The following is a 26962-nucleotide window of genomic DNA, read 5'->3' on the forward strand; positions in this document are numbered from 1 at the left end:
AGCCAAACTCACTCTCAGCACCAGAAAGGCAGCCCTGGCTCCTGTCTCTCCAGATAGCCTGGTAGCAAGGGCTGAAAAGGGCAAAATAAACACATTTGAATTGACCGGGATCCCTCTTTGTTCAGAATTCATTATTTGCTCATTGCAGCATGGGTGAAGAATGGATTCCATTGTCTACAGATGGCCAGAGGTTAGAAAGCTTCCCAAAGCTGTGACCACACAGGCGTCCTCTGACACTCTGGCCTTGTTGGTACCTTCACCTATTAAATCCCAGCAGGTAGCACTACCACAAGATAGATGTTTATGTAAAGTATTCCTCGTATATTTTATAAACAAGATAAGTGAGCTGCTCAGGCAATCACCCAGCCCACTAGGGACACTTGGGCACATGCATACCTCAGAAACGAACATGGCTTCTAAGGCAGGTCTCTCGTGGAACACTTGTGGGACATAAATAAGTTCCATGCTTTCCAGATAGTGCTGGTGCTGCCTTTTCCAATCCAGGCAGTCATACATCAAACAGGCAATGTTTTCAAAAATAATGGTGCCCAACTCCAACTACAGGTGAGAGAAGTAACGACAGTGATTAGCCTCACAGTATTGGAATGAGATGTCTGGTTTGTCTCTTTGGAAAGGTGACCCCATTACCTCTAACGGGAACTGCTCTAGTTGCGTTCACCATATTGCAGACCCTTCCCTTTGGAGGATCTTACGGCTGCCTATAATGGTAAGAGACTAATTAATTCTTGGCCTAAGTAAAAATCACCGTATTCATTAGCTTCTGCTGTGTGGCCCTTGATCTTGAAATTACAGTTCCTAAAACAACATGTCAGAGAAGTTAGTTCAATATCCTCAGCCCTAAACAAGCAATAGATGATTTCTTCCTGGCAGTGTAAGAGGCACAGTAGAAATCCCAAGCTCACTTTTGAGTATTATCTGATCAAGCACACAGGAGTATAAGTGCAATCAATATTTCTTTCTTTCCTCCCTGATGCCTTTCTTTCCTTTCACCAGTGCTGTTAGACAAAAATATAAACTACCCTAAGGAATCCTGACAGACTCAGTGCTTCCCTAAGAGACCCACAAGTTTTATGACATGGGCTTTCTTTTCCAGAAGGAGAAAGCACTGTTTTCACTGTGTCTGCTTGAAGGAAAGAAACAGCTAGCTCAGCGCATCCTCTGTCTGAGTTGAAGATCTGAGGTGGGATGACACAGTTTCCTGGGGCCAGGGGACCACGGCCCAGCAGGAAACAGGGAATTGCCTTGCTTGGTCCTCATTCAGGGCACACTCCCCTCAGTCTGGACTTCCTTTACTTAAGATGGGACATTCTTTACTTAAGCTTCAACTTGGTACTCCTTGCCCTAGTTCTGGAAGAGAAATACATTTTTGTTGTATTTAAAAGAAATATGATAAAAATCTCCACCCATGGATCATTGAGCTTACCCAGTAAATGCATTTTTTCAATAAAACAGCAAATCACATACTAAAAGGCAGAAATTATTTCAGCAACCAAGGTCTTAACTTGAGATGTTGCACATGTCTTACAAGAGCAGTCAGCACTTCTTATTGGGCGTTTACTTGCTATAAATCTTTCATTATCCTGGTGTAGCAGAAATGCAGCCCGCTTGCTTGTAGACAAAGGTACTAATGCTTTCCTTCCTTCCCAGAGGAAGGAGTTAAGTGTGGTTGGTTCTTGCCTTGGGAATGAGGCCTCTCTTAACTTACAGATGAGTTGAGTGCAGGACCAGATCTCTCCTCCATGTTTCTACTAAAAGTGGGTTTATATTTTATACCTCAAAGTCATCCCAAGATTAAAATAAACCTGAATCTCTAACATGGAATCCAGGGTCATGGAGGAAGAACATAGATCTAAGCAAAAGCTCTGCATACAGGAGGTGCAGATTCCATCCCTAGCACCACATGATCCTCTAAGCAGAGTGAGGCAGCCTCAGAGCTTCACACACACACACACACACACACACGACCTGAATGAACAGTACATAACAGAGGCCTTTGCTTCTATATTTCATCTTTATTTATGAACCATCTTCCATAAACTCTCTTCCCATTACCCTCAATGTTTGACTGTCCATGCCTACCATTTTTTTTTTAAAGGGAGGGAGGGAGAGATAGATCACAGGGCTAGAACAAGCTTTACATACAGGAGTCCTGTGTTAGAGTCCCCCTTACCAAATGATACCTGAGCACTGCTGAGAGCAGTCTCTGCGTCAGGAGGAGCACCTGATCAAACAGCAGCCAGCACGAAGAAGATACTCAATAAATACTTTCAGTGGTTTAGTAAGCAGATCAATACAATTAGCTGAGCAAGACAGTCCTAAAGGCTACTCAGAAGGTGATTTCATTCCCGGCTATGATTTAATACACACTTTAAATGGGAACCTAGTTTTAAGCCAGAAATGTTCTACTCCAGTTTGCACTTAAACGAGGCTGATAACAATACCCCATCCCATATTTCTTAACTTCCCTATTTAACTCTTCTAGTCCGTATATACGGGTGTTTTACAGTAATATCCAGTCACAGCCACTTTGTCTTTTAAAAGGAAGTGATTAAAATTTTGGAGTGATGGTGTTGTTTCTTTTGAAGCTGTGGTTGTGTGCCCTGGTGTTTCCATCTCTGTACTGATGATACAACACAATGTGCTGTGCCTTGGCTCATACATTCCAGCTGCTCTCACCTATGCCTGGGACATGAATAAGACATACAGGAGGAAGTCCTGGCAAGAACAGAAACAAAAGGTACTTGCTGAGTATGCTTTAGAAGACAATTTTTTTTATTTCAGCAATTACTGTATACGGTCAAAGTGTACTGTAATGCTGTACTGTATGCTGGCCAACTTCGACCGTGAGTGTGGAAAGGTTGGACTGCAGCTGAATCTCACCAAGACAATGTTCATGAAAAATGAACTAGTTCCTGACATTCCATTTGCTTTCAACAAAACAAGCATCTCTGGATGCAGCAGCTATGTGTACCTGGGTCAAGAACTCAACATGAGGAATGACTTGCCACCAGAACTGTGCAGGAGGAAGAGAGAGGTGTGGAACACCTTCAAGCGCATAGAAGAAGTTGTTAAGAGGACGAAGAAACTCCAGCTCCAGGCACATCTTTTCGACTACACCATTCTTCCTGAACTAACCTACTTCTCAGAGACCTGGGCACTACGAAAACAGGACAAGAACGCTATTCGGATATCCCAAAGAGGAATCAAAAGAGCTATGCTTGGAATATCACATTTTACTCAAGTGAGAGAAGGAATCCAGAGTTCCGACCTCTGTCGATGATCAAGAATCAGGGACGCTGTCTCATTTGCCAAGGCATCAAAAATAAGATGGACTGGACACGTAATACAATTTAGAGAGGACCGCTGGACTAGAGCTGTTACCGACTGGATTCCACGGAATGTCAAAAGGACATGTGACTGCCCACCTACGAGATGGTCAGACTTCTACGTCAAAACCCCGAACAAACGGTTTGAAGCTCTTCATGTTCCTGGAGCAAGCAGATGCCATTTGCCTACACTAGCATGTGACAGGGATGGATGGAGACGTTACTGGCGCCCACTCGAGCAAATCAATGGATAATGGGATGACAAGTGATACAAGTGATAATATACACAACCAGGATCGCCTTTGCCCTACTAAAACAGAAATGTAGTCAAGTTCTTGACAGAGAATGTTGTCAGATCTTGATCCAGATGAGAAGTGGGTTATTTCTCCCAACAGAAATAGGTGAATTTGAAACTTTGTTAGGCATAGTTTTCATGTTTTGGGGAGAAGAGCTGTCTATTGAAGAAAAAGTGTAGAAAAGTGACTCTGAGGTGGGACACTAGGAGTCCTGGGAAATAGCCTCTAATTTTTTTTTTTTATTACTGTGAGATACAGTTACAAAGCTTTCATGTTTGAGCCTCAGTCATACAATGATCAAACACCCATCCCTCCACCATTGCACATTTTCCAGCACCAATGTCTCCAATATTCCAGCCCTCCCTCTGATTCTATGGCAGAGAATTTCCCCTATACCGTCTCTATATTTTTGGAATAGCCTCTCCTTTAAACACATCTCACATTTACTGGGTGTAATTCGGAATTCCAATAAAATAGATGAAATATTCATGTTTGTAAATTACGTGGAATGTCATCATCTCTTTGTTAAGAAACTTTGATCCACCTTAATATGAAACAATAACAGAGAGACAACCGCGGGTCCTTTGCTGAGCTCAGGTTTAGGAGAACGAAAGGCAAAGTGGAAAAGATGGAGCTTTCCAGATGAAGTGGTAAAGAGGCAGAGCAAGGAATGCCTGGAAGAGCCAGCTCTGTCCGGAGCAAGACCTGCCTCCATCCACAGCTCAGTTGTGTTCAGCTTCATGTTCTAAGTACAGGACAAGGCTGGAACTGATTTATCTGTGGGTGAGGTAGTAGCCTTGAGAATCCTGTTTCTTCACAGTCATATCTAACACCATACTTGTCAGTCACTGTGATTCAAGCTGATCTATTCATTGGTGCTTATTCAATTCTTGTCTGGACCTCCTGCCTCAGGGCTTTCAGTTACTTCACGAAGTGCACATCTGTCTTGGGAAGAATGAGAGGGCTCTAGGCAGGAGGCCTGCCCATTGCACACGCTATCCTCTGCTGTTGCTGCCATCCGAGGGTCCCTGAACACAGAATCCCATCACCTCCTCCACACTGCCATGCCCGGCTCCTTCACAGTTCTCACATGACAGGGCTCAACCCCCTTCAGTGCTCTGCCATTCATTCAGCTCCCATGGTGCTGAACTCTCCTGTGAAGGGAGTCAGCACCCCTGGTCCCTGTTAGTTGGGATGTGGAGTCTACCAGAAAGAGCACTGAGAGATTTTTTTTTTATAACCTCTTCCCCAAACACCCATGACGAATGGTCTCTCAATCATTTTTTGAGAGCATTTGCTACCTCTTGGAGAATTCCATGTCTTTTATTTTTTTTTAAATGCATTGCACTGTCCTCCCGTTCATCAATTTGCTCGAGCGGGCCCAGTAACGTCTCCATCATGAGATTTGTTGTTACTGTGTTTGGCATATCGAATATGTCATGGGGAGCTTGCCAGGCTTTGCCGTGTGGGCGAGATACTCTCGGTAGCTTGCCAGATGGTTTTTAATTGATCAAAACTTAGAAAGACATGAGGGGAGAGAAAGAGAGAAAACAGATATTCAAGAGAGAACCTGGGCTTCTCCAGAGCAGAAAAAAGCAGACAGAGAGACCTGAGTTCACGGGAGAACACAGGCTCGAAGAGTAAGCCCATTCCATTTATTCTTATAAGGAAACTTAGAGTGTGTTTCGCATAACTGAGCTCCTAAATGTACGGCACCTTCTCTGTTTGGGACTTTGGTCCTGTTTCTCTGCGAGCTCTCTATAAAGCCAACACGTGCCTCTCAGGGATGCCTGCACACTGCTGGGCTGAGGTCAAGCCATCATATCAAGACAAATTTTCTTGGCCTAATATATTTAAGAGTATAATTTAGGTGGTTTAGGGTGGGAGAGATAGCTCAACGTGCTGAGTGCAGGCTTTGCCCACATTTGATCCCCTGAGGACTGCAGGGAGTGACTTGAGTACAGAGCCAGGAGTAGCACAAGGTAGGATTCCAAAACCAAACAAATAATAAAAATTTAAAAAAATAAAAACACAAATTTGGCAACATAATCAAGGGCCTAAGAAAGCAATGTTTTGTACTGGCATGTTTTGCAAGTTACAACATAACTGACAAATTGTAAAAATTTACTTTTCTCCACCATATATAGTAAAGTTACAGCCAAGAAGTAAAAAAGTGCAAGAAATCACGTCACCAAATAAAAGAATTATCATCTTAATCTTCATCCATATCTTATTCTTTGTCAGTGCTTCTTACACTTAATACCAAAGAGAGGAATAGGCGTCCTGGAGAGACACTGCAAGGGTGAAGAAGCCTGCCTTTCACATGGTGACCCCCAGCACTGCATACGGGTCTTCCCATCCCAAGCACAGAATACAGATCAAGAAGCCAACCCTGAGCACCACTGGGTATGGTCAACACTCCGGTCTTCCTCCACCCCTACAAGAAAGGTAAAGAATCAGGGTGTAACCACTAAAGACAATTCAGCATTTCCACCTGTCTGGAGCTAAAGGAGCCTAACCCAAATGTTTGTTCATGTTATGTATTCAGTATATATCTGTGGAATGAATAAATGGGGTAGTAGGACTACAGTTTCACATGTTCTAGCCACCCAAGTCATCTACTCTCACTCTCACTAATGCATGTACTAACCATCATTTCGTTGTTTGACCAGTCGGAAGGAAAGTCATCTTCCTTGACTATGTAGTGAAGCTGGGCAACATCAAAGAGATTTGTTTCAGGCTTCTCGTTATTCAAGATTGGTTCCAAGTACTTCCAGAAAATTTCAAGTTCTTTTTTGGCACTAATTTTCTTCAAGTTTTCAGCTTCTACATCTAATAACAAGAACATGTTTTACTGCAACAAGGAGTATTGAACTTTTCCCAACATAAGAGATGTACTAAGTGACGCCAGTCTAGTGCCAGAAAAACGCATACATGAAAAACATAATGGTAGGCTAGAGAAATAGCTCAGTGGTCGAGTGCTTGTCTGGCATGTGTGAAATTCTGGATTTGATTCTCTGCAATACACACACACACACACACACACAAACAAAACAAGACAAAATGTTGAGGTATGGGGGCTGGAGCAATAGCACAGTGGGTAGGGTGTTAGCCTTGCACGCAGCCGACCTAGGTTCGATTCCCAGCATCCCATATGGTCCCCCGAGTGCCGCCAGGAGTAATTCCTGAGTGCATGAACCAGGAGTAACTCCTGTGCATCACTGGGTGTTACCCAAAAAGCAAAAAAAAATGTTGAGGTATGGAACCTAAATATTTAATTATGAAATCAGAGGATTTTATTTCTGGAATTGATATCAAACATGAGCTTATTCTACCCCTTTATTTTATAACTGATGTCAAGGTAAATGATACAGTCATACATTTTGGAATCTAACTATGTTTAATGTTTTCATTTATCTTAGATTGCATCTATACTGGAGCCGACAAATCTGCTTTGACCATTTCATTTTTGGTTTGAGTCTTAACTGGTTAGAAATGAAGTTGAGAACCAGAGTGATAGCTCAATGGGCTGAAACACTTGCTTTGCAATCAGGGGCCTGGGTTTAATATCTGGCACTACGCGTTGGCCGGACCATTGATGGGAGTGCCCCAAGTTAAGAATAGCTGGTGAGCACTACTGGATATGGTTCAAAACAAAAGGAAGAAAGGGAAAAAGGGAGGGAAGGAGGGAGGGTGGAAGGGAAGAAGGGAGGGAGTGAAGGAGTGAAGGAGAGAGGGAGAGAGAGAGGGAGGATAGGACGGAGAGAGGGAGAGAGGGAGGGAGAGAGGGAGGCAGGAAAGAAGGAAGAGAGGGAGGGAAGAAGGGAGAGAGGGAGGGAAGAAGGGAGAGAGGGAGGAAAGAAGGGAGAGAGGGAGGGAAGAAGGGAGAGAGGGAAGGAGGGAGGAAGTGAGGGAGGGAGGAAGGTAGGGATGGAGGGAAGAAAGGAGGGAGGGAAGGATGAAGTAAGGGAGGGAGGAAGGGAGGGAAGAAGAAAGGAAGGGAGGGAGGGTGGAAGGGAGGAAGGGAGGGAATAAGGAAGGGATGGGAGGGAGGAAAAAAGTGCAGTTGATCCAATTCTTATGAGGTGAGAAATAGATCAATGTTTTATGCTCGAATTAACTCTTGATCATATTAAAATGGGCTGGAGCAATAGCACAGTGGGTAGGGCGTTCGCCTTACAAGCGGCCAACATGGCCGACCCGAGTTCGATTCCTCCGCCCCTCTCGGAGAGCCCGGCAAGCTACCGAGAGTATTCGATATGCCAGACACAGTAACAACAAAGTCTCCAATGGAGACGTTACTGGGCCCGCTCGAGCAAATCGACGATCAACGGGAGGGCCTTTACCTTTTACCATATTAAAATAACTATGGACTTCTGTAGGTATCCATGCTCTGATATAAAACAATGTTAGGTTTTCTATTAAGTTACACTCAGAAATTTTTCTGAAACAGTTTTATTTCATTTATAATTAAACAGGTACTAATATCTCATTATTTATTTTTAAATTATATTCTATCAGTTCATTTTGTCCACATTAAATATTATGTGTAGAGAGATTAGAGTTTATATAATATTTTTCATTGTTTTCAATACTGTTAATTAATACAATTATTATTTAAGATAGTCCAGAGTAGTGGGTTTGAATCTCAACTCCTTCACTTAATACTTGCATCTAGATAAAGAGTCAGGTTCCTTTTGGTAAAATAAAAATGATAAAACATATTTCCTAGGATTGTGAAAAAAAAGTTTTTGGCATTAAGCCTTGTTCTAAATCATGTTCCCAAGAAGTGGTCATTATTATTATTACCAGAGGTAAGCATCTCTAACCAGAAACACTGTTTTAAATGTAATATTATAGAAACTGAGGTGTGGGCATGTAAGTTACTGAGCACTGCACAAATGGTGCTAACAAATAACTGAAAAACAGACATATATGACAGAAAGAACTTGAACATGTAGTCTCGAGAGCCGGGTAACGGTTCTGTACTGAAGTTCCACGGGTCACCTGACCGGATTCCTCCCTGTTTCCCAAAGTGGAGACGCTGTCATGATCCAGGGGATGGTGATGACGTTGGGTGAAATCGGGGGCATTTTCTCTTGTTCACTCAAAGAAGGTGAATTTCTAGGGGAGAGCACTGGCTACTCTGTTTCTTCTGTAAAGGGGATTTAGGCCGAATAAGTTTGGGAATCTCTGTTAGATGAAGACCCCAAAGCTTCTAATTAGGTGAATAATAATGTGATTGGAACTTTTCCTTGTTTACGCACTTTGATTTATCACAACGAACCAGTAGCAAAGCACAACAATAAGGCAAGGTTATGCTCTTCTTTGGGCAATTCAGTGTCTGGAAGAACAGATTACCTATTCAAACCACCAAGCCCATCCTTAAAGTAGAAGTTCTCTATCAAAGTTTCTGAGACACGTAGTTCACAACCAAGTCTTCTGACCCAAGTCTTCTGACCCATGCTTATGTTATCTGGGGCTACACAGGGATAGGAAGACAGAATATGATTTTAATTTCTAAAATTTACAACCCTTGGCTAGTGGAAGCAGGATAAATATCAAATCAAAGTCATGCTGGAATTTAATAATGTTTGTATTGCATGACTATGTTTTGGACAGAAAGTTGTATTTGTGCTTTAAAGACTGCAGTGATACTGGAGGACTCAGTTAGTTGCGTAGCCGACTGCATACCTTTGGGATGAGCGAGAGCTTCCTGCTGCTGGCCAACTACTGCCAGGTGTGTCCGAAGAGGCTCGTAATTCTCTGAAGATATTTTAATCACACTGCTTATGGGAATGCCAAGCTCAGTCATAATCGCTAATAGCTGAGGATTCGTGAAGCCCACGACGATAATGTAATGTTGAGCACCATCATCTGGCTCATCATCTATGCAAAATACCATAAAGAAAAGCAGCCATCATCTTTAAAACAGAACAGGTTGCATCCAGCTAGTTCAATGGCTCTAATACATCGTGTCTGCATTTATAATCACCCTGGCTTGCCAAATAGCAGTCGAGTTAGCAGGAATTTTGTCATGTTGACTGGTTTTCATTACTGCCTTTCCAGCAAAAAGCTGTAGCCATTTAAAAAATATAGATCATTTTTTCAAATAAGATGTAGCAATAATAGGACAAATAAACACTGGCCTAGGGTCATGGTCAAGGTATGCTTTTTTGGGTAAAACTATTATCTACACATGGGAGAGAATCTGGGGACACTGGTTCTGGGAAATGTACACTGGTGTAGGGATGGGTGTTGGAATACTCTCTGATTTTATGTTAAGAATATATATTTGTAATTTTATTTGAGCAGCATCTGGCTTTACTCCTGAATTACAACAGCTCATTACAGCTTTGAGGTATTTTATAAGTAGAGGTGTTTACAGGAGAGGGGAAGATTTTGTATGCACATGGTCCCCATCAAGGTATTCTATGTATTTATGTCAATAGGATAAATGCTACTCATGCATTAAGTATCATTCTAGTATTAGTTAAACTAAATTAATATGTACTTATATTTTAATACATATGTATACTTTCTTATGATTATTATCCTCTGGTTATACTGCTTTATTAATGTTAAAACATGGGTTTATCTTAGAATCTTATCTTAGAAGATAGGATTCTGGGAGTAAGAACAATTGTTATACCATAACATTAAAACTATATGGCACAGAAAAGCTTGACATCCAATAGCATATGAAGACTAATTTACAAATAGTGCAACTGATGCATGAACTTTCAATTTTTAGGTAATTTGTTTTCTTCTATCATTAACAAATGGATGTCAATATTGACCATGTGAACAATTATATCATCACTTCTAAGTCACGTATGTTTTGAGTAGACACATACTGGAGGGAATGACATTGGTAACAGATGTGAAAGTTCAATACACACAATGCAGTTGGTCAACATTTTCAATCAATACTCTAAAAAGGGAAGACAATTTAGTTACTATGTCTAGAACAAATGGGGACAGGAAGAAGTTGCGGTCAGTAATCTATAGCACTGTCTGTCACTGTAGCACTGTCCTCCCATTGTTCATCAATTTGCTCGAGCCGGCCCAGTAACGTCTCCATCGTGAGACTTGTTGTTATTGTGCTTGGCATATTGAATACGTCATGGGTATCTTGCCAGGCTTTGCCATGCGGGCGAGATGCTCTTGGTAACTTGCCGGGCTCTCTGAGAGGGGCAGAGGAATAGAATCCGGCTCAGCTGGGCTGGCTGCATGCAAGGCAAATACCTTACCGCTGTGCTATGTGCTCTTAAAATATTACTACCTCTGAATTTCATTCACTTCTACTTTCCCTTTTAATTATGTGTACCTTGTTTTAAAAGTTTCCAATATGATGGAAAAGCTTCTTGGTGGCATAATCTGCTAGTTAACTCATTTCCCATTGGACTTATATAAATGTGCCGATTGCACATTTAGAATAGTTAGAACCATTCTATTTACTGAAAACACAAATGAATTGAGAACACAAATATCTTTCCATGAAGGTGTCATGGAAGTATATGATTTATGGTTTTTATTTAATTTATTAAATAATTTATTTATTTTACAAAGCCATTCTGGAAAGGAGTGACAGCACAGTGGTAGGGCGTTTGCCTTGCACGCAGCCAACATGGCCGACCCGAGTTCGATTCCTCTGCCCCTCTTAGAGAGCCTGGCAAGCTACAGAGAGTATCTCGCCCACATGGCAGAGCCTGGCAAGCTACCCGTGATGTATTCGATATGCCAAACACAGTAACAACAAAGTCTCCAATGCAGACGTTACTGGGCCCGCTCGAGCAAATCGATGAACAATGGGAGAACCGTGACAAAGCCATGCATGACTGGATTTCAGTCACAGAGTATTTCAACACCCATCCCTACCATCAGTTTACATTTCCCAGCACCAGTGTCCTTAGGTTCCCTCCCATCAACTCCCACACCCCACCCACAGCCTGTCACTATCTGATTCTCTCCTTTTGGGCACTGTGGTTTGCAATACTGATACTGAAAGGCTATCCAGAATATTGCTTACCTATTTCTAACCCTCAGCTCTCGTCCAGCGTGATCATTCCTATTATTGTCATAGCGGTCTCTTCTCTATCTTACCTTCCCTCAACTCCACGCACACAATTGTGGTTAGTTCCAACTACTGACCAGTCTTCATAACCTGTTGTCCCTGGTCATGGATATTATACTTCTGTTATACATATATTTATATAGCACAAATGCATAATTTATGGTTTTCTAAAGAGCAAAATGACTGGGAAAGATCAAGCACAGCTATTGGCATGATTTTTCGTTACTCCGTTGGTTGTAAAACGTGAAAAGTAACATACAGAGGAACACCATACTGACCAATGTAAGCCTTGCCTTCATCCTCTTCTCCTCTCCGCTTTAACTGGGTGTTCTTTTTCACTGTGAAGCTTGCCTCGGGGGGTTCCTTTCCCTTTCCTCCTTTGCCCAACTTGCTATTGGTATTTGAGGCCTTCTTCTCCTTGGGAGATTTTGCTTTCCCTTTATCTTTCTCCACCTTAAGCCGGTCATCGATCACCTGAAAAGAGAGAGCACTCTATCTCCAAATCGTTGCATTAGTAAGTAAATAGCTTCTCCCCTCCCCTCCTTGGCATCGTCGAGCTGGTTCTCTAATTTTCTTTTCGTTTACTCATTCTTTGCATCAGGAGAGTGGAGAGTCCACATTAGGCTGAAGCTGTGAAGGGAAAGCATCTGTGCATGGGGATGAGGGGTGGGTTCAGAGACAGACCCACAAACAGCCTCTGGAAGACAATGTCTCCCAAAGAAGAATGAAGTTAATCTAATCAATAGATTCAGTTGTTGGGAGGCAGGGAGATTGGGTGATTTTAAGTACATTGTGATGGCAGGAACTGAGATTTATCTTGTTACCTCATAGGTTTATTTTGTTACCTAACTGGAAGGAGTAACTATTTGAATCTTAGGGAGAGGTAGGCGTCTCCAATGAAAATAAACTAATAAAAGTAAAAAGTAGAAATGTATACGAAAAACAGTTTTCCCTAAATTCTCTTTGACAAAATTCTTCATGGCATAACTGGTTCTTTTCAAAAGATATAGATTCTTTCATTTTTCCGGAGCCTACCACTATTAAATTTTATTATAATGCTACGTTAAAATGTATAGATATAATGAGAGATTGCTGTCTGATATATAGAAAGATGAGGTTATCAACACCAATTATCATTGGTGGTATTAATTCTCTATACTCTGTCCCAGACCATGTTTAGATTACCATGTACAAATTAAAAACCCAAACCTGTCACCATTATTTTTTCAAATAATTACCAAAACTTTAGTGCATTATCACATAATGTAATTGTACTTTCAATATTTATATTTATAAATAGATCTTGTTCACTGAAATGAGAGATATTATTGATTCATAAAGTATATAAGGATTTAGAGTAGACTTAAATTGTTTTCTTTTTAAGAAAACCCCCTACAAGTGCAGCAAACCCCTTACAGAAAGATGGCACAAAACCCCATGACAATAATCTCAATGTTAATGGTCTATGCACCAATTAAGAGACACAGAGTGGCAAAATGGATTCAGAAACTGAGCCTAACATTTTGCTGCCTACAAAAAACACATCTGAACAGTCAGAGCAAACACAGACCCAAAGTCAAAGGACAGAAAACAATCCTGCAAGCAAACAACTCTCTCAACAAAGTCGGGGTGACCATACTAGTATCTGACAACATAGATTTCAGGTTGAAAAATGTTAGAAGGGACAGCAAAGGCCATTTTTTTATTAATCAAGGGATATGCACAGCAGGAAGAAATCACAGTCCTAAACGTAAAAGCATCTAATGAGGGACAAACTACTTAAAACAACTGCTAACAGATTATAAGGAGGACATTACTAGCAACAAAATAGTAGTTGGAGACTTTAACATGGCCTTATTGCCTCTAGATTTATCAACAATATTAAAACTCAGCAAAGAAACACTGGCTTTGAAGGAAGAAATAGAAGAGAAAGGACTAATAGATTTATACGGGGCTTAACATTCCAAAAAGAAAAGTAAAGTAAAGGCCCTCCCGTTGATCGTCGATTTGCTCGAGCGGGCCCAGTAACATCTCCATTGGAGACTTTGTTGTTACTGTGTCTGGCATATCCAATACTCTCGGTAGCTTGCCGGGCTCTCCGAGAGGGGCGGAGGAATCGAACTCGGGTCAGCCATGTTGGCCGCTTGTAAGGCGAACGCCCTACCCGCTTTTTTTCCAGTGCCCATGGAACATTCTCCAAAATAGACCACATTCTGGGTCACAAGACATACCTCCATAAAATCAGGAGGATAGAAATTGTATCAACTATCTTTTCAGACCATGATGCACTGAAGACAGAAGTTAATCACACACAGACGCAGAGAACCAAAACACACCTAGAAATTAAACAACTCAATGTTGAACAACGAATGAGTCAGAAAGGAAATCAAGGAAGAAATCAAAAGATACCTGGAAACAAATGAGAATGAAGACATGAGTTACCAGAAGTTATGGGACAACACTAAAACCATATTAAGGGGAAAATTTATAGCACTGCAAGTGTTTCTCAGTAAGGAAGAAAGGGCCCACAAAAATAACTTGACTTCACAGTTAAAGATCTTAGAAAAGGACCAACAAAAAGATCCCAAACCAGGCAGAAGGAAAGAAATAACAAAACTTAGAGCAGAAATCAATGACATAACCTCCCCCCCAAAAAAATAAAAATCCAAAAGATCAATGAAACCAAGACCTGGTTCTTTGAGAAAATAAACAAGATCAATAAAGCACTAGCAAGACTCACAAAGAAAGAGAGAAAGAGAACCCTAATAAACCGAATAGAAATGAAAGGGGGACATCACAAGAGAAACCAAAAAAATTCAAAAGATCATCAGAGATTACTTTGAAAGTCTGTGTGCCACAAAACAAAAGAACCTAGAAGAAATGGAAAAATTCCTGAATTCCTATACTCTCCCAAGGCTGAACCAAGGAGATTTGGAATAACTTAATAGACCTATTACTATCAAGAAAATTGAAACTATAATAAAAAGTTTTCCCAAAAACAAAACCCCAGATCCAGATGGATTCACTAGCAGATTCTTCCAAACATTTAAAGAGCACCTATTACCAGTTCTTCTCAAGCTTTTCCAGGAAATTGAAGAAACAGAAAGTCTCCCAAACAGTTTCTATGAGGCACATATCTCCCTATTAACAAAAGCAAACAAAGACTCCAATAAAAAAGAAAACTACAAAACTACAAGCCGATATCCCTAATGAACCCAGATATGAAGTTTCTCAACAAAATATTAACAAATAGAATTCAACAACTCATCAAAGAGATCATACACACGACCAAGTGGGATTTATCCCAGGGATGCAAGGATAGTTTAACATTCAGAAATCAATCAACTTAATCCATCATATTAACAAAAGAAAAGATAAAAATCATATGATCATATCAATAGATGCAGAGTAAGCATTTGACAAGGTTCCACACCTGTTTATGATGAAAACTCTCACCAAAATGGGTATTGAAGGAACTTTCCTCAATATAGTCAAAGCCATCTACCACAAGCAAATGGCAAGCATTATCCTCAATGGGGAAAAACTAAGAGCCTTCCCTCTAAGATCAGGGGCAAGACAAAGATGCCCACTCTCACCATTTCTGTTCAATATAGTACTGGAAGTACTTGCAATAGCGGTTAGGCAAGAAAAGGATACTAAGGGCATCTAGATAGGAAAGGAAGGAATCAAGCTCTGACTATCTGCAGATGAGATATTATATTTAGAGAACCCTATATCCTCTACCAAGAAACTCCTTAGAAACTATAGACTTGTATAGTAAAGTCTCAGGCTATAAAATCAATACACAAAAGTTCATGGCTTTCCTATATGCAAATGAGTGACAGGAAAGCAACATGAAAAGCTCAATCCCGTTCACAATCATGCCTCAGAAAATCAAGTACCTTACAGTCAGCTTAACTAAGGAGGTAAAGGACCTCTACAAAGAAAACTATAAAATGCTACTTCACAAAATAAAAGAGGACGTGAGGAAATGGAAACATATCCCCGGCTCATGGATTGGGAGAATTAACATTGTCAAAATGTATATCCTTGATATCAACCCCTTATCAGATGGGTATTGGTTGAATATCCATTCCCATTCTGTAGATTGTCTTTGTATTTTGGTCACTCTATCTTTTGAGGTGCAGATTCAATGCAAAGCATTGTGCAGATTCAATGCAATCCCTATAAGGATACCCATGAAATTATTCAAAGAAATGGATCAAACACTTCTAGAATTCATATAGAACAACAAACCTCCACGAATAGCTAAAGCAATTGTTGGGAAAAAGAAGATGGGACGCATTACCTTCCCCAACCTCAAGCTCTACTAGAAAGTGGTAACAATTAAAACAGCATGGCTCTGGAACAAAGGCAGAGTTGCAGACCAATGGAACAGGGTTGAATATCCTCACACACCCCCTCAAATATACAATCATCTAATCTTTGATAAGGGAGCAAGAAATGTGAATTGGAGCAAGGAAAGCCTCTTTAACAAATAGTGCTGGCAAAACTGGACAGCTACATGCAAAAAAGTGGGCTCAGTCCTCTACCCAACATCGTGCACAAAAGTCAGATCAAAATGGATTAAAGACCTCAACATCAGAGGCAAAACTCTCCACGACCTTGAAGCTAAAGGTATCTTCAAAGATGACATGCCACTGATCAAGCAAGTGGAAACATAAATAAATGGAACTATCTTAAATTCAGAAGTTTCTGCACCTCAAAAGATAGAGTGACCAAAATACAAAGACAATCTACAGAATGGGAATGGATATTCACCCAATACCCATCTGATAAGGAGTTGATATCAAGGATATACGAGGCACTGGTTGAACTCTACAAGAAGAAAACATCCAATCCCAACAGATAATGGGAAGATGAAATGAACAGATTCTTTCCCAAACAAGAAATCCAAATGGCCAAAAAAAGCACATGAAAAGAAACTCTTCATCACTAATCATCAGGGAGATGGAGATCAAAACAACAATGGGCTATCATCTCACACCACAGAGACTGGCACACATTTAAAAGAACAAAAGTAACCGGTGTCGGCGAGGATACGGGGAGAAAGGAACTCTCCTTCACTGCTTGTGGAAATGACAACTGGTTCAGCCCTTTTGGAAACAGTATGGACGATTCTCAAAAATTAGAAATTGAGCTCCCATTTGAACCAGCAATACCACTTCTGGGAATATATCCCAAAGATGCAAAAAAGTATAGTAGAAATGAGATCTGCACTTGTATGTTCATTGTTGCACTATTTACAATAGCCTGAATCTGGAAAAAACCTGAGTGCCCGAGAACAGATGACTGGTTAAACAAACTTTGGTACATCTACACAATGGAATACTATGCACCTGTTAGAAAAGATGAAGTCATGAAATTTGCATATAAGTGGATCAACATAGAAAGTATCAAGCTAAGTGAAACAAGTCAGAAAGAGAGGGACAGACATAGAAAGACTGCACTCATCTGGGGAATATAAAGTAACAGATTGGGAGACTAACACCTAAGACTAGTAGAGATAAATACCAGGAAGTTTGCTCCATGGCTTGGAAGCCGGCTCACACGCTGGGGGAAAAGGCAGCTCAGATAATGAAGGGATCACCAAGTAAATGGTGGTTGGAAGTCCTGTTTGGGATGAGAGATGTGCGCTGAAAGTAGACTATAGACCAATCATGATGACCACTCAATACGTATATTGCAAACCAGAACACCCAAATAAGAGAGAGAAGAGAGAGAGAGAGAGAGAGAGAGAGAGAGAGAGAGAGAGAGAGAGAGAGAGAGGAGAATTCTCTGCCACAGTGGCGGAGTAGGGTGGGGGGATGGGGTGGAAGTGGTGTGGTGGGAGGGATACTGGGAACATTGGTGGTGGAGAATGGGCACTGGTGGAGGGATGGGTACTCGATCATTGTATGAGTGGAATATAAGCATGAAAGTTTGTAAGTCTGTAGCTGTACCTCACTGTGGTTCATAAAAAAATTTTAAAAATAAAATAAAGAAAAAAATTATTTTCTTTTTTCTTCCCATACTTCACAGGTAAAGAATTTGGGATGTGAATCACAAATTAGGCAAATCAGTAACTAAATAAACGATTTACCAACATCTGTGGGCTGGAGTGATGGCACAGCGGGTAGGGCGTTTGCCTTGCACGCAACTGACCCGGTCGGCCCGAGTTCAATTCCTCTGCTCCTCTTGGAGAGAGTATCCGCCCGCACGGCAAAGCCTGGCAAGCTGCCCCTAAGTATTCGATGTGCCAAACAGAAGTCTGACAATGTTATTGGGCTGGCTCAAGCAAATCGATGAACAACAGGACAGGACAGGGCAGTGACCAATACCTGTGGCTCTGTACTTTCCTGATGCTATGAAATCCGATGAAGAAAAACTCTGCTCTAGGACTTTAGGGTTTTTGGGAGAAGAAAATGCTACTTTGGCCGCAGCGAACACAGGAAAGAGTGAGTGCTTCCCTGCTCCATATGGCTTCTGGATGCTGAAGGCTCCTGAGAACTCAGAGGTTTGGTGCCTGGGAGAAGTGTCAGAGGTGCCCTAGCTTCTCCAGACATGCCTGGCACCAGTGCCTTCATGGTGAGTAATTGCTGTACCCCGTTTAACAGTAAAGGTGGCCTCAACAGAGGATCACAGGTGCAATTATGGGTCTGGAATGGAGCAGACACACACTATAACAGGGTCCCACTTTTTCCAGAAAAGAATTTTCATGTGGACAGAACATAGGCAAGAGTTAAAACATGTCAGGAAGGATAAAGGCAAATATTAAAGAATCATTTCTGGGGTCAGTGTGGAGGGCAAGGGGGATACCTTCTGGCTGGAGGGGGCAAAGGGCAGCCCAAAGGGAAGGGAGGCACTGCCCAAGTCAAATTTGCTAGGTGTCACAGAGGGTTCTCAGTCTGCTGCCAGTGGCATGAATGCACTACTCACAATAATACATGGTCAGAGAGGAGAGACGTTTAAAAATGTGTGAGATGACAATTATATTTGGTAAATGGAAGCTCTTCTAAACCTTGATTTGAGGGCCAGAGCCTTAAGCTGCACAAAGGGGCAAATGTCACTAACAGCCTTGGGAGAGGCAACAAGGAAGCACAAGACAGAAAACAGGGGTGAGACAAGCTCTGCATTTCTCTCTACACCAGAAGGAAATCAGTGTGAAGAGCAGGGTGGGACTCTTCCACTGAGCTCACAGTCTGCTAGGAAAGAGAAGCATTACAATGCTCTGAAATAAGCACATGAGCAGCTACACAATTTCATGAATGCTAATACAATTACAAAACTTTCATGTTTGAGTTTCAGTCATACAATGATGGAACACCCATCCCTCCACCAGTGCACATTCTCCAACACCAATGTCCCCAGTATAAAGCCCCCCTTTTCCAGTCCTCCCCCTGTTTCTATGGCAGAAAATTTCCCCTATAGCACAGCGGGTAGGGCGTCCGCCTTACAAGCGGCCAACATGGCCGACCCGAGTTCGATTCCTCCGCCCCTCTCGGAGAGCCCGGCAAGCGACCGAGAGTATTCGATATGCCAGACACAGTAACAACAAAGTCTCCAATGGAGACGTTACTGGGCCTGCTCGAACTCTCTTTCTACTTTTGGGCATTATGGTTTTTAATATAGATACTGAGAGGCTATCACGTTTGGTCCTTTATCTACTTTCAGCAAACATCTCCCATCACAAACGATTCCTCCAACCATCATTGACTTAGTGGTCCCTTCTCTATTCCATCTGCCTTCTCCCCAGCTCATGAGACAGGCTTCTAACTATGGAGCAGTATTCCTGGTCCTTGTGTCTACTGTCCTTGGGTGTCCATCTCATAGTATGTTATTTTATATTCCACAAATGAATGCAGTCCTTCTATGTCTGTCCCTCTTTTTCTGACTCATTTCACTTAGCGTGATACTCTCATGGCCATCCACTTATAAGCAAATTTCATAACTTCATATTTCTAACAGCTGCATAGTATTGCATTGTATAGATGTTCACAACGATTCTTTAACCAGTCCTCTGCTCTCAGGCACTCAGGTTATTTCCAGATTCTGCTGCTGAGGCCTTCCCCTGAGTTTTTCAATTCACCTACTACACTTTTCAAATGTCATTTCTGTTTGTAATTTTGTTTGAATTTTCCACATTTCTGCTCTCAAATCTTCTTGTATTTTTTATTTATTTATTTATTTATTTATTTATTGAAAAATCTTCTTGTATTTTATTGGCCGTGCATTCCATTGTTTCTTTGCATTCTTCAGTGCATTCTTCAGTGCTCCCTCAGTAGCATCCTCAGTAGCTCCCTTCTAAATTCCTTGTCAGAGAGGTTGTCTAATGCTTCATAACTAATTGGGTCTTCTGGGCTAGTTTTTTCACTAACTAAGCTTGGTGGGCTTCTGCATTGCTTTACCGTTGTAATCTGTGTGATCGAGACTTTCATGCACACTGTTACTATTGTGTTTTTGGTGCAATATTAATTAAGGTGGGGCTAATGAATTATTGGCCTAATGTGGTTTTGGTGATCCAGCTTCCCCAGTGAAAGTACCACCTAAGAGGCTAATTTATGGTTCTTATGGGACATGCAGGGGGAGAATAACTCATGGCTGCGTTAGCAGCCACACAATGCCTCAATTTAATAAGAGGAGCAAGGAGTGGGGAGGGTAGCTGCATGTGGATACAAGAAGAGATATCTTGATGCTGAGAAGAATGTTTCAAGTTTCAAAAGCGAGAAATAAAGCAAAATTATCAACAGAGATGGTGCACAAGAGATTCTTGTAGAGAAGCTAATGTTTGTTATTTGTAAGAATGGGAATCAAGCATGTTGAAGAACTATGGTTGAACCACCCTATTACTGAGACTGCTATCTTAAGAGGAAACCAGAGTCCAAGTCACTTAGCCTGGTGCTGTTAGTTCAGAGGCCGTGGCAAAACTCCGCCTGCAGACCTTCAAACAGTCAACGTGCTGGGTCCCTTTAGGCGAAACACATCTATACAGCTCCTTGGTGGACCACTAGCCTTGCCACTAAGTTTATGTCCCCAGTTTGCCAACAAAATCTGCCAGAAATGTTCACAATTGCAATTTTATACAAATCTCAGGATGATTTTTAGAATTGCAAGGAAGAAAAACTATTTTAACTTAAATTATTTAAACAGTTTCCTGGAAAATTATTTATTCATTTATGCATTCTTCCATCTTTTCAATTAGTCCAAAAATGTGCTGGCTACTTTAGAAATTAAAGAAAAGATTTTTCTGTTTATTTCCCATAATGACATAGTTAGAGGGTTCCCTCGCTTTACAGCACTTCCATCTAAATCACAAAACTTCCACCACTCAGAGAGGATGAGTAAAGATTCATTCTTTGGTACATTCTTTCAAATAATATGTATGCATATTTTACATAATTGTTATTGTACTCACAACATAATAATTCCTTATATAACCACAAAGCTCTCACATTCCTTTGCAGCCTCTGTAGCAAGTTTGGGCATCTACAAGGTTAGGAGATTCCCTGAGTGCTCCTCTCATGATATTTCCTGGGATCTTAGAGAGATCAGGGTTGATCACCATCAAAATTTCAAGATGAGTGGTGAAATATAGTAGCAGAAACTTTCCTGTGTGGAATATTATGTGCTTTCCTGATAGGATCGGCTTTAATTTCTTCTCACAAGACACCATAAAATGGGCTTTAATTTCTTCTCACAAGACATCATAAAATGTTTCCACAATAGAAAGTGAGTTACAGATGTGGTAGAAACCTAAGCTGACTAGACCCCAAACCATAAACTCACTATTTTTATGGTTTTCCATTTACTTCCTTTCTGTGGGACTTCCCACCTTGTTAACTACATCTATCTATCCTCCATTCTCCCTATTTTGTGCTTCCAGAGCTTGGATGCATCTTTATTTAACTAGAAAGCTCCCCCAACCACAGATACCTTTCCAACTCTGTGCTCTCTGCCCTTTACTTTCCTTTTGTCTTTGCCCTTCTTTGGTAAGGTCAAACCCGTAGTCTGGAGAAAAATATCTTTAAAACTAATTTCCATCCTTAATGAAATTATCAATATTATCTGCCCTCATGTTCACAGGAGTAATCATTTATTTATTTATTTATTATTAGTGAAACACAATGAGGTACAGTTGTAGACTTACAAACTTTCTTGCTTGGGTTTCAGTTATACGATGATCGAGTACCCATATGTCCACCAGTGCCTGTTCTCCACCAACAATGAAACCAGTAGCTCTCCCACCCCCTATCACTCCCACCCTGCCCCACCTCTGTGGCAGGGCATTCTCTTTTGCTCTCTCTTTCCTTTAGGGTATTGAGGTTTATAATAGAGGTATTGAGTGGCCATCATGTTTGGTCTGTAGTCTACTTTCAGCACGCATCTCGCATCCTGAGCTAGTCCTCCAAAAGCCTTTACTTGGTATTCCCTTCTCTATCTGAGCTGCCTTTTCCCCCAGCGTGTGCTGCCAGCTTCCAAGCCATTAAGCAGACCTTCTGGCACTTATCTCAACTATTCTTGGATGTTCAATTCCCATTCTGTTACTTTATATTCCCTAGATGAGTGCAGTCTTTCTATGTCGGTCCATCTCTTTCTGACTCATTTCACTTAGGTAAAGGTAAAGGTAAAGGCCCTCCCGTTGATCGTCGATTTGCTCGAGCGGGCCCAGTAACGTCTCCATTGGAGACTTTGTTGTTACTGTGTCTGGCATATCAAATACTCTCGGTAGCTTGCCGGGCTCTCCGAGAGGGGCGGAGGAATCGAACTCGGGTCGGCCATGTTGGCTGCTTGTAAGGCGAACGCCCTACCCGCTGTGCTATCGCTCCAGCCCATTTCACTTAGCATGATACTTTCCATGTAGAACCACTTGTTTGCAAATTTCATGACTTCATTTCTAACAGCTGTATAGTATTCCATTGTGTAGATGTACCAAAGTTTCTTTAACCAGTATCTGTTCTTGGGCACTCGAGTCTTTGCCAAATTTTGGCTATTGTGAACAGTGCAACAATGAACAAATCGCAGATGTCATTTTGACTACATTTTTTGCCACTCCGGGATATATTTGTTTTAAGTATTTAGCTGGTCCCTCATTAGGTGCATAATACATTTAAGAGTGTGATTTCTTCCTGTTGTACTTATCCCTTGATAAAGAGAAAATGGCCTTCGCTGTTCCTTCTAATCCTTTTCAACCTGAAATCTATGTTGTCGGATACTAGTATGTCCACCCCAGCTTTTTTGAGGGAGTTGTTTCCTTGCAGGATTGTTTTCCATCCTTTAACTTTGAGTCTATATTTGCTCTGACTGTTCAGATGAATTTCTTGTAGGCAGCAGAAAGTTGTTTTCACTTTCCGGATCCATTTTGTCACTCTGTGTCTCTTGATTGATACATTTAGACCATTGATATTGAGAGAGATTATTGTCATGGGGTTTTGTGCCATCTTTCTGTAAGGTTTTGTTGTTCTTATGGGTGTTTTCCTTCTTGAATTACAAAAACACTTTTTGTCATTCTTTTAGGTTTGGTTTTGAGTCTATGAAGTTCTTGTTGTTTATCTATAAAATGGTGTATTGTTCCATAGAGTTTGAGTGCGAGTTTAGCTGGATATTCTTGATGGGAGGTTCATTTCATTGAGTTTTTTCACTGTATTCCAGCATTGTCTTCGGACTTGGAGAGTTTCCTCTGATAGGTCTGCTGTAAATCTAAGGGGTACTCCTTTGTATGTGATTTCTGTCTTTGACCTTGCTGCTTGCAGTATTGTGTCTCTATCCACGGCATCCATCATTCTGACTGTGATATGCCTTGGAATGTTTTTATTAGGGTCCCTTATAGCTAGCACCTTCTGGTTCCTTGGATCTGGATGCCTGCATTCTTTAACTCTGGGAACTTTTCAGCAATGATATTTTTCACTGTGGCTTTTTCATTGGAGTTGCCTTCCTGTCCTTCTTGTACTCCGATGATTCTAATGTTGTTCCTCTTGGAGTTATCACCTAGTTCTCTGATTTGCCTTAGAGCTATTTTGAGGTCTTTTTTCATTGTTTGTTGTTGCCTGTACGATTTCTATTGCTCATCTTCAAGCTCACTAATTCTGTCTTCAGCTGTAGTCATTCTACTGCTGAGGGCACCCACTGAGTTTTTAATTTCATTTATCAAATCCTTTATATGTGACACTTCTTTTTGTAGCTTTCTTATTTCTGCTCTCATTTCTTTCATTCACTGTTTCTTTCATTTCTTCCTTTAATTTTCTGCATGTCTGCTCCATTGATTCTTTGAGTTCCTTGAACATCCTCAGCATTTAATCTTGGAATTCTTTATTGGAGAGATCGTATTTGTGGGTAACCCCTGTTGAGGATTAGGGACTCTTTTCTTTATCCTCTTCTTGTAGTGGGGATTTGCACTGTTTCCTCATGCTGTTACGTTTGTATAGAGGTAAAACCTTTAAGCACTGTTCCCTCTTAGTGCAGAAAAGGATTCTGAATAAGGTCAGTTGATGGTGGTCACCTTTCTCCCCTTCTCAGACATTATTATGTGGCTTATGATAGGCATCTAGTGAAGCATTGGAGGTGTTCTTTTATCTTGGGCTCGTACAGCATCTTGTGTACACTGGTCTTTCATTGGAATTGGAGTAGTCGGTGGATTATTATCGTATTGTGTTTGAGGAGGCCAGGACTTTTTCCACAGAATTAGGTGATAAAGGTTGGGATGTCAGTCGAGAGTGCTGGGAGTGGGAAATATAACTGCAGCCGGCCACACAGAAGGCCAAGACCACTTTTGAGGAGACCATGCTCCCTACAGTGGAAGCCACACGCCCAGCCAGTCCGGATCCTAGTCCACAGACCTGGGCCCAAGGGCCTGTGCAGAGGAAAGGCAGGGGCTGGGTGGGCACTTGCCTGGCCCGGACAGATCCCTGAGGGCACCGGTGCGGAACTCTGGCCGGTGCCCTCAGGGAGATGTCTGGCTGGCAGGTCATCAGGAGTGCGGGGAAGGATGGGGCTCACAGGAGTATTTTTTAAAGTCTTAAGAGAGCCAGAGATATAGCTTAATTGATGAGAAGCTCCAGATTCAATCCTTGGCATTCACAGTCTCCCAAGCACTTCTGGGTGGTGACTCTTGAGCACTGAGCCAGGAGTATACCTGAGAATACTAAATGTAGCCAAAAGGCAAATATAAACCCTGCATAAAACCCAAAAAAGTATATCAATCCCAAATCACTCCTTTAAATAATCTCAATTTATTTAAATTGAAAAAAAATGCAAATAACAAAAAGAACTTACAAAAATGTCTAGGTGGACAATGCCTCCACCATCTGGAGAGACTGAACATCAAGATCTTGGTACATATTTATGCATATTTTTACATAATTGTTTTTGTGTACTCTATATCACAATTTCTAGTGTAGTTTGTATTTAACGATGCTGTGTCTTTTGTAGGCAAAACTTGAAGAAGTGTTGCTCTGTGAAGACTTCCCCAAGAAAAGCAATTGCAGATGCATTTCCTATTACAGAGAAACTAGGTGGTGGTGAATGGAAGTTCTTGACTCCAGATCGAGGTAGATAAACCCTTGGTGGATCTCTGCACATATTCCTTGAACAGACTTCTGCTTTCCCATATACAACTCTAGCTAGGGTCTACCCGCTGCCCACAAGTTCAGTCTGTTCCTCATATTTGCTACCATCCATAATCAAGCTGAACCAGGAAATTCCTTTGTCTTTCTGGTTTTAGATAAGGACTGACTCCTAGAACTTTACTTTGGTCCAAGGGTTTAATGTCCTGTCCTACTAAACCCTAATGATAAGAAAATGATTATTTCTTTTCTTTCCTACTCTCTTCACTTTCCTCCTCTATTATCTCACGTTTTGGGTAGGAGCATTTCAGTTATGGATAAATGTCTTGGGATTTGGGAGTTGAGGGAGTACACCAGATTAGTCGAGCATTCAGCAAGTTGATTCTTTTGTAAATCATAAATGAAAACCTGTTCATGGTTTTCTAACTAACACCAACTCCTTTGGCCATTTTTAGCTTTAGGTAATAGTACATTCGGGTTTCTATTCTGAGGTCATCTACTCATAACTGAAGGTCTGAAGGTGAACTTTTATTAATCAGTAACAATTTTGGGGCAGCGGCTCTAAAAGGTTCTCTCCACCATGTTTGGAGAACACATGTTCTCTAGCTTAGAAAGACGGGTGAGGAGAGATAGAGTCAGTTTAGGTTTGTTGTAGCATGCACTTCTTTAAAATGCAGTGTGTAGGAAAAGCATATGGACACCTCCTTATCACTTAATCACTTAACTTCCCGTTAGTCGTTGATTTGCTCGAGCGGGCGCCAGTAACGTCTCCATTTGTCCCTGTCGCGTGCTAGTGTAGCCCAATGGCATCTGTTCGCTCCGGGAACATGAAGAGCCTCAAACCGATCGTTCATGATCTTCACGAAGAAGTCTGACCATCTGGTAGGTGGGCGGCCACACGGTCTTTTGACATCCCGTGGAATCCAGTCAGTAACAGCTCTAGTCCAGCGGTCGTCTTTAAATCTCATTATGTGTCTGCCCATCTGATTTTTGACACCTTGGCAAATGAGACAGCGTCCCTGACTCCTGAGCGTCGATGGAGGTCGGAACTCCGGATTCTTTCTCTCATTTGAGTGAAACGTGATACTCCAAGCATAGCTCTTTCAATTCCTCTTTGGGAGACCCGAATAGCGTTCTCATCCTGTATGCGTAGGGCCCAGGTCTCTGAGGCGTATGTTAATGCAGGAAGAACAGTGGAATCAAAGAGATGTGCCCAGAGCCGGAGGTTCTTCGTCCTCTTAGCTATTTCTTCGACGTTCTTGAAGGCGTTCCAAGCCGCTCTCTTCCTCCTGCGCAGCTCGGGTGCCAGGTCATTTGTCATGTTGACTTCTCGACCTAGGTACACATAGCTGTTGCATTCGGAGATGGTCGTTCCATTGAGAGCGAATGGGGCGTCAGGAACAAGGCTGTTTCTCATAAACATTGTCTTCGTAAGATTCAGCTGTAGTCCTACCTTTCCACACTCACGGTCAAAGTCGGCCAGCATTTGTGCTGCTTGGCTGATGTTTGGTGTTATTAAAACAATGTCATCAGCAAAGCAGACACCTCCTACTGTGAAAAATTTGGATTGGCATAGACATCAGTTAAACCAAAGAACCACAGGGCCCCAAGAAATCATGAAAAAGCATTTGCACATCACCTATTTAGCTGCGTATTAAATAAGACCTACATAGAACCCTTAAT

The 26962-nt window shown here is 41.5% G+C and overlaps 1 protein-coding gene across 1 annotated transcript in view; it reads right to left on the reverse strand.

Moving 5' to 3' along the window:
• SPAG17 (sperm associated antigen 17) overlaps positions 1 to 26962 on the reverse strand; it is a 296302-nt gene that overhangs the window by 167062 nt on the left and 102278 nt on the right. The window contains exons 5-8 of the mRNA XM_056115626.1: positions 11999 to 12194; positions 9338 to 9532; positions 6294 to 6475; positions 372 to 558 (exon numbers count right to left, since the gene is read on the reverse strand). Of these exons, the coding sequence (XP_055971601.1) occupies positions 372 to 558; positions 6294 to 6475; positions 9338 to 9532; positions 11999 to 12194 (760 nt within the window). The remainder of the gene's footprint in view (positions 1 to 371; positions 559 to 6293; positions 6476 to 9337; positions 9533 to 11998; positions 12195 to 26962) is intronic.

Source organism: Sorex fumeus, unplaced genomic scaffold (genome assembly GCF_029834395.1).
Source record: "Sorex fumeus unplaced genomic scaffold, SorFum_2.1 ptg000001l, whole genome shotgun sequence".
In the NCBI taxonomy this organism is placed as follows: Eukaryota; Metazoa; Chordata; class Mammalia; order Eulipotyphla; family Soricidae; genus Sorex; species Sorex fumeus.